The sequence below is a fragment of the Leptopilina boulardi genome, unplaced genomic scaffold (assembly GCF_019393585.1).
Source record: "Leptopilina boulardi isolate dan_hultmark-lab unplaced genomic scaffold, ZJU_Lbou_2.1 LbouV2_337, whole genome shotgun sequence".
In the NCBI taxonomy this organism is placed as follows: Eukaryota; Metazoa; Arthropoda; class Insecta; order Hymenoptera; family Figitidae; genus Leptopilina; species Leptopilina boulardi.
In genome coordinates, this window is record NW_026137904.1 from 936,191 (window position 1) to 945,450 (window position 9,260).

Consider the following 9,260-nt stretch of genomic DNA (forward strand, 5'->3'; position numbering starts at 1 on the left):
CGAAAATTTTTTTTTTGTTAATAAATTTTATTCTCACGCAAAAAAAATTTATTTGATTCAAATACTCGACTATTATCAAATAAACATTTACTTAAATCAAATAATTTTTATTTGACTTAAATAAATTGTATTTGAATCAATAATTCAAAATAAATACGATTTAATTGACTCAAATAATAATTATTTGAAATAAATAAATATTTATTTGTCAAGTAATTGAGTATTTGAATCAAATAAATTTTTTTTAATGCATCGAGGCATTTAAATAATTTTTTTTTTTAATATACAAATTGTAGAACAATTATAAAAAAAGAAGACAAAAAAATAATTGTATTAATAAAATAAAAAAATGTTTAAGACCACCCCTCACCCCTTTTTTGAGTCATGCGCATCGAACTGCATCGGTGAAGATATAAAAGGATGCGTAACCACCCCATCCGGCTCAGTATGCGCTCCAAATCAAAGCGCATTCGTCTCAAGCTTACTTTATTATATTCGCTCGAGGTCCAATAAAAATAAACTTTAAACAATTGTTTCCTCAAATGTGAACAGTGAAAAGTTACAAAAAAAAAAAAAAATAAAGGAGTGTTAAAAAAAAAACCCCCAAATGAAATAACTTTTTTTTCTCAGAAAAAAAAATTTTGTTGTGCAAAAAAAAAAAAATTAACGAAATGGATGAGTCAACAAGATTGACAGATCCGCCTCATCATCATCAAAATAATAATCATGATCGCAATCATAATGCTGAATTTAGAGATGATGAATGCTCGACTGACAGTGGTTGCAGTAGCGGTGGTAGTACCGGAAGTGCCGAAAGACTATCAAAACGTGGTAGTGGTGATAATCGATTTTATGAAGGTGGAGGAAGATTTCCCCGCACTCATCATTATTTGGACCGGCTTCGAGGTCGGTCATCGAACTCACGCTCCCAAGAGAAGCTCTCGAGGCGAAATTGCAGTAACGAACGTAATTCCAGGGGTAAATCATCTAGGTCCTGGAGTCCTAGTGATTGTAGGTCGCGACCTTCTGCCGAGTCTCCCTTCCATTCGCAAAGTCCCTCTGACGCTCATAGTAGCGACAGTGATTCCCTGCAAAGGCCATCGGCCTCTTCAACATTACGTAAAGCATTACAAAGTCTCAAGATATCAACATCATCATCATCGTCATCATCATCATCATCATCATCGGGTTGTGGTGGACGCGTTGAAAAATTAGAAAAAAAACACATGAAAAAAAGTCCAAAACGAATACTTCGCAGTCCAGTTGCATATACTTATGTTAAAGGCCTATCAGGCCTACCAACACAAAGAGTTCCAAAAATGACGACAACAACAAATCATCATCAACTAATCATGCCTTGTAAATGTCAAGATTCAATTGGATTATATCGATAAAAGGTGGTTTCAAAATATCACCCACAATTTTTTTTTTTTAATTTTTGATTAAAAAAATTTTCACAATATTTTATTGACTGCACCCCCCTCCCCCCTTTTGCTCATGCGAAATTCGTACTGGACAATGTAGAAAGGGCAATGACCCTGTGTCCTATTAGGAAATTTTTAGGTGCTTTTTTGATGAAACGATTCAACTCGACGAATGATTTTCAAATTTTTTTACTGTGAATGAATTTTTTCTTCTAAAAACACATAAAATAATTAACATTGATAGAAATTAAATATTAATTAATAATTAATAAAAACTTATATTAATTAATATTAATAGAAAATTATAATCACACTGAAAAAATATCGATTATTACAAAATAAATAATTTTTATTTGGATTTCTCTCAATTATATTAATTAAATTGTAATTTTTAATTGATTTCATTAATAATGAGTAATTTTTTTAATTCTTAGAATTTTAACTTTTGAAACAATTTCTGTATTTGAAACAAAATCGAAAAAAGTTGATTCAAATACTCTACTTGACTATCGTTAAATAAATATTTAATTGAAACAAATAAATTTTATTTGAACCAATAATTTATGTATTTGAAATAAATACAATTTAATTGACTAAAATAATAATTATTTAATACAAATAAATATTTTTTTTGATAATAGTAAACGAGTATTTGAATCAAATAAATTTTTTTTTACCATTTAATTGACTAAAATAATAATTAAATAATTATTTATTTGCTAATAATCAGATAATCGATTTTATATTTGAATAAAATGCATTTTTTTCAGTGTATTATTATATTTGGCTACAATTATTATAAAATAATAATAGAAACTTGTTTCGATATTGAAAAATAAGCCTTCTTTGATGAAACAAGTCATATATGGAAAAAAAAATTAATAATTTAGACAAAAAAAATTAAATTTTTAGATCAAAATAAAAGCTAATTGTCCCAAAGGGAATATTAATCTTATGTAATAACGCTCGAAACTATTAACCAAAAAAAAAAAAAAAAAAAAAAAAAATTAGAATTATAAATATAAGATTGAAAAACTACGATTGATAACTGCCTATACTTTCAATTTTTTGGGGAAAAAAAAAGAAATTCATCTTTTTGGCATATGCCACAAGTTGCCATTAATTATTACATTATAAATTATTGCAATTCGATAAAAGTGATACGATTTTGATCTGCAAAGAGAAGTGTACTTTTCCCTCTTTCAAAGTCCAAAATATATATATAAATAATATAATATAGAAATAATTATAATTAAGGCAACTCATTTCTACATTTTTCAATGCGTTTTTACGGAAGTATTTAACATACGTTAAAACGTGTGTATATAATTAAATTGATAATATTAGTACATAAATTAACGTATATTATATTATCACACAGGGGACTTCCAATTATGTATCTCTTAATTTTTCTTTCCTATTCCTTAATTATTTATTTAAATAAATTAATTATTATAATTATTATTAATATTATTATTTCTATTATTATTATTATTATTATTATTATTATTATTAATTTAAATTATTAATGACTTAAATTGTAATTTTTATAGTTGAATTAATTTTAATTTAATTAACTTCTAAGTAATTTTCCTGATAGAATTTAAACATTTTCATTAAAAATTTTTGATATTTAAAAAATTTTTTTTTAACATTTTTTCAAAATATGGAAGTTCACCTGTAAAATATACAGAAATATTTACAAATAATCCTACATATATTAATATATATAAAAAAAACATTGATCAGGGCAAAAATTTTAGGGCTTATAAGTTCCTTTGAAAAAAAAAAACTTTGAAATATTCCTCCTTATCTGATGAAATATTAAAAATTATCTTATTGAGAAAATTTCATCTATTAATCAAATATATTGCCAAAAAAAAATTTCATGCATCTTCCTATATAATAATATAATATCAATTGCTTTAAAAATGAATGCTTAGTATTTTTACGAGAAAAAAAAAATTGTCCTTTTTAAAAAGAAGGCTTTTTCAGAACAATTTTTTAGTATATCAGAATTTTAAAAAAAACCAAATTCCCTGCGTCGTTATAATTATATTATAATCTATATATATATAATATACACAATACAGTATTCTCATTGTCTTCTATAAGAATGCAAGTGTTTGAACCTGAAATTATTTATAAAAAAAAGAAAAAAATCACTGAAAAATAATTTATCATCTCGTTGAAAAAAAAATTGAAACTTATATCTATAATAAATATATTCATTAAGTCAATTAATGCATTAGTTCTGCCGTGGAAAGTTGAAAAAAAAGAAGCAGGTGACATTTTAATCGAATGAGAAAAAAAATTATTCAGTAAATTTTTATTAAAGAACACTTTTTTTTTTAGGTAAAAAGCAGTAAAACAATTTTAAAATGTCAAATGATTTTTTTTGCAAGGCAGTAAGTTGAATCAAATAATTTTTTCTTTTTAGGGTACATAAAACTATTAAATTGAAGTCTGAATTGACAGGGTTTATACAAATAATAAATATGCGACATTCTTTGAGGAATTGTTTAAATGTGAAACATTTTATGAGGAATCTACGTTTTATGCTTTAATAATAATATTAAAATAATCGATTCCCTTAATCATAAAAAATAATTTTTATTTTTTAATTTATGTAATCAAAATACCAATTAAAAAGATTTATATTAATTTTTTTCTATTTTTTTTAAATCAAATAAAAATTGTATTGGTAAAAAAAAAATTTCTATCCATATCTAATATTAATTATAAAATATTGTCTGTTATTTATTTCTATAAATGATTATAAAAGGATTTGGAAAAAAAATTCGAAAATATCAACGTATTATAAAAAAAAAAATTTCCATATCAAAATAACATTCTTCGAGTCTACTGTTATATATATATATATATGTCAAAAATAAGACATTGTACGATCTATACTGAAAGTCTGTGAATTATTTTAAAAGATCCTTTATTAGGAGAAATGCTTTAAGAGTCAACAGTAGAAGTCAATTATAAATTTTCCATATGAAACTTAGGATTATATATTAATTATTAGCATCGATTTGTGTGTAACTTATGTATATCAATATTTATTATGTATAAAGAAAGTAACAGAGTCAGCTCAAATATTTTTAATTTTACAGACGAAATTTCACAATAGTGTATTTAAAATAAAATTTGTAATTATTTCTTTAATAGAAGAAATTGCATTAACTTTTTTTTTCAATTTCAAAGAAAAAAAAATGTATAAATCTAAAATCATTGATAAAATTTTAGAATTTCAATTTTTGCTCATGTGAATACTGTGATAAAAAATTTGAGCTGGTTTTGTGGAATATTTGTAACAGTTTTAATGAGACTATACAAAAAAAAAATAATGTTGCGAAGGTAGATAATATTATATAAATTAATTTGGCAAAGATCTAAACGCTTTTTAAGTACGAATTTCATCGCAGTTTGAATGTGCGATCCACATAGTGCCTTTATAGTTTTTCCCTGTGTGAATGAATAATTTTTCTTTTCGAAATAATTTTCTTAAAAAAAAAGAAAAAAGAAAAAGAAAAAAAAATACATAAGCAACACTTTGTATTGAAAATGTTTTATGAAACTTATAATTTTTGATAATAATATTTATAAGGCCTTATAAAAATTATTATCAATACAAAAGAAAAAAATTTTATGTCCGTTTTATTTTTAAATAGTTATAATTTCAGAACATGAGACGTGTGAATGTTTTATATATTATGTATGTTAAAAATGTGTATGTTTCAAAATATACGTTTTTCATACTAAAAATTTTTTGTGTTTTTCAATTAAAATCCTTATTTTTTTTGAAAAATTTTCAATTATTATTATTTTTTTTTTTTTTTGATTTTATTACTTTCGTGTCTTTTGGCTATTTCTCGTTCTGAAAGAAAGGGCAAGCTGTAGTATTAATTTTTTTTATAATCTCCCTTTAAAAAAATCGATTTAAATAAAATAATATTAAATTTTTATTTATTGGCAATTTAAATGTCAAGGATAATCCTTGACCTTAATGTGTTCACCTGTCTTTGTTACAGCTCAAGCTGAGTATATATATATATCAGAAAAAGGATGTTGATCTAACAACCCTTTTAGTATAGGATATCTATAAGCTAACATTATCGAAGGACATTTAAGTCTATTGTTTAATTTTATTGTTTTTCACTTACTGGGACAAAAAATTATTTCTGTCAATTTGGAAATTATTATTTTTTACAAAAAAATTTTATTTCATATTATTTTTTTATTAAAATATTTTTAAGAAAATTAATTTTTTTTTTAAAGTATTTTTTTTGTCATGTTTAAAGTTTATGCTTCATTGAAATTGAAAGCCATATATATATGTATATAATCAGCTCAATGAGATTAATTTTGAAAACGTCCTTCTATATTATACTTGACGTCAAAGCCTCTGCGCTCAGACACACATTGATTATACCATTTAACAATTACAATAAAATTTTTACAACGATTTACGTAATATTCCTTTTTGACACATATATAATTGAAATAATAATTCTCTAAGAAAAAAAAAGAATTCATTGTTGTATACTTTTTTTGCAAAAAAAAAATAAAAAAATTGTATCAGCAAAGAAAAATCATTGAGAGGTTTTTGTTTTCGTAATTATTTTATTTTATTTTTTAATTCAATTAAAACCATTTTGATTTGAAATTTAAAATTTTAATTTAAATTTAAAAATTTAGGTAATTTTTATTTTAGAATCAAATATTTGATTCAGTGATATATATTTGGTTGGTGTAGGGAAATTTTTTGCTTATTTTAGCCAAACTTTGTTGAACTTGGAAAAATTGATTTTAAAATTTAGAATTGAAATATTGAGTTTTTTTTTTCATTATTTTTAATGTGAAAATTTTTTTTTTCACAACAGGATTAAAAAAAAAAAAGAGTTAATAAAAGACTTAAAGTCTATTCGACGTTGTAAGACAACTGCAGGCCACACGGCATGCTAGTCAATTCATTGAGATGACGTCACTGCAGCATCAACCCCATTCAGGATCTCGCTGACCTAGTTTCGCCAATCCAGGCAACCCTTCTCTTTCCCTCTTTCTCTCCCTCACTCTGACCAATCACATTTTAGGTTGCCCGATTCCCGAAGGTTTCAACCATCCCTTCTATATCTTATTCAGCCTCCACCGGCTACGTTGTAAACTTTTGACTATATTTATTATTCAAGGTTGTTGTTGTTATTATTTTCCTCTTTTTTTTTAAACAAATTTCATTTTTTTATTGGTTTAGAATTCAAAAATATTTGCGCGGGAATTTTGAATAATTGTTTTCTATTCAAAAGGATAGTTAGTGAGAAATTAATATTTTTATTCTTAATTATTAATACAGAGAAATATTTTTTTGGTCGATTATTTTAGACAGAAATAAAATTTTATTAAAGAAAAATATTTTTTATTTGTTTTAAATAAAAAAAATTTATTTAGTTAATAAAAAAAAATAATAAACTTTATTTAGAGCAAATAAAATGTTTTTAACTCAAAATTTATTTAACTCTGAGACAAATGTATATATCTTTTCTTTGGCAGATGAAGAAACTAATTAAGATATAAAGATACGACAATAAATAATTTAATAATAATAAAATTTTTCTGCGAAAATAATAATTTACATAGAAAATTAATTTTTTCAATAGAATACGTATTCAAAGTTCTGTTTTTTTTTACTTCTATTACCTCTTTCACTTTTTTTTTTTTTAAATAGAAAAATGAAACCTGTTAAAAATATGTTCCCCCCCAAAAAAAATAAAAATTTCCTCCCAGCTTTTTTTGACGTCATTTATTAAACAAAAATTCAAACTTTCAAAGTTGTTAATTAAATAAGTTTTCAAAAAAAGAGTTCATTGAAAAGAAATTGTAATTTTTTGAAAAAACATTTATTGCATTCTTTTTTTGAAAAACGTTTCATTTATGGAAAAAGAAAAAAAGTTTGAAACGGAAAAGAAGAGGTGCAAGGGAGAAATGAAATCGAGGTCGAGAAAAACGTGAAATTTATAGTAGACCAAATGGCAATGTTGACGCCGTGACGTCATTCTCGTCATTGAGAAGTGTCCTTCCGCCCCGTTCTGGTCCAACTCTCGAATGCCCTTACCCCTTTTGTACATTGCGCCAAACCATTTTATAAATAAATATATATATAAACGCACTCATTATATTAATATTTATATAGTTATTCTCTAATAATCACTGCAAAAAAACAAAGATTATTATTTATATAAATTTTATTTTAAATTTTTTGAATTAAAAAAAAAATGTTTCATTCACAGTAAAAATTTATTAAGTAACTGGCAAATATTAATTTACGCAAAAAAAAAATCTTTGCCTAGAACAGCAATAAGTTTCTCTGGAATAGCGATATATTTCTCTAGAATAGCGAATAAACTTTCGCTATTTTAGTGAAACATATCGCTGCGTTTTAGATAAAGATTTTTTTACTAGTAACAATTTTAATTATAAATAAAATTTAATTTTATTAATAGGTAATAATATTATACATGGAAAAAAATATTTATCTGAAACAGCGAAAAGTTTCACTAGAATAGCAAAAGATTTAACTGATACAAGTAAAATCTTTTGCTACTATAGTGAAACGTTTCGTTGTTTTAGGTAAATATTTTTCTCCGTGTATAAATTATTATTATTATTATTATTATTATTTATTTTTTATTACTATTATTATTATTATTATTATTATTATTATTATTATTTTTATTATAAAAATAATATTAATAAATAATTCTAAAAATTTAATAATAAAATTAAAAATTAAAAAAAAAATCTTGTATAAATTATTATAATTCTAATGAAGAAATTCTTAAATGTTAAAGTTGAATGAAAGAAAAGGAAAAAAAAAACAATTCATATATGTAATTATTATTATAAATGAATATTATTAATCAATGATTATTTATAGTTTCGAGAGAAAAAAGGGTAAAAAAATGACACGATCGACGTGTACATTACAACAATGGTGGTTTCTAATCGATAGTGCAAACGTTTTGTAGTCAATGCCAAATGACGTATACCAAAGCCAAAAGGGGGGTAAGGGGTTGTTGAAGGGGTGAGAGAGGGTGGATGATGTTCTCTCCCCACTTTAGAATAAATTCTACGCCCCTGTGAGAGAGTTAAGGGGATGTTCGTAATGAAAAGTCGAGGTGGAGGAATGAGGGCAGTCTAAAGTTGGGGTAGTGCCAAGTTGAGGGCATTGCACTGGAACTAGAGCACTGGTCCAGAATCATATCCCCTCTTTCATCTTCCTCGTCTGTGACTACGTGTTTAACGTCATATTTCCCTCGAATCAGCCGATTCCAAGTTGAGCTTTTTTTCTTGCTGTCAATGCAAAATTGATAATTTCCATTGATATATATATGTATAATATATGTTCTAAATTATTAAGGACTTTTTTTTAATATAATTATTATAATTTTCTTTATTTAGATAACAAAATTTTTCTTTTTATTGAAAGTTGCGCGAGTTAATGAAAATAATTTACGAAATGTCACTGATTCATATTTATAGAGGAAGGGGGAAAAAAATGGTATTATTTTTATTTCACCTTGCCTTTAGTTCGGTTTAAGGGCAAATTCAAATGACGTCACTCATATAAACGTTTTCTAAACGTGCGTAGAGAAAAAAAAATACATTTTTTCGTTAAATTTTGTAAGTTTTTTCTTTTTATTATAAAAATGTATTATTAATTATAGAAATTTTTTTTTAAGACAATATATACTGAAAATTTTTTTTTTTTCTGTCAATAAAATGAATGATTCAAAGAAAGAATTTCTTTCTTCGAAATTTTGAATTTGATTT

The 9,260-nt window shown here is 24.2% G+C and overlaps 1 protein-coding gene across 1 annotated transcript; it reads left to right on the forward strand.

Annotated features, from left to right (window-relative positions):
- The first annotated feature begins 459 nt into the window (after positions 1-459).
- Positions 460-1,740, forward strand: LOC127285601 (putative protein TPRXL). The gene has a single exon (XM_051311702.1). It carries the CDS (start codon positions 672-674, stop codon positions 1,392-1,394), a length of 723 nt encoding a protein of 240 aa, XP_051167659.1. The 5' UTR covers positions 460-671; the 3' UTR covers positions 1,395-1,740.
- Positions 1,741-9,260: the final 7,520 nt, after the last annotated feature.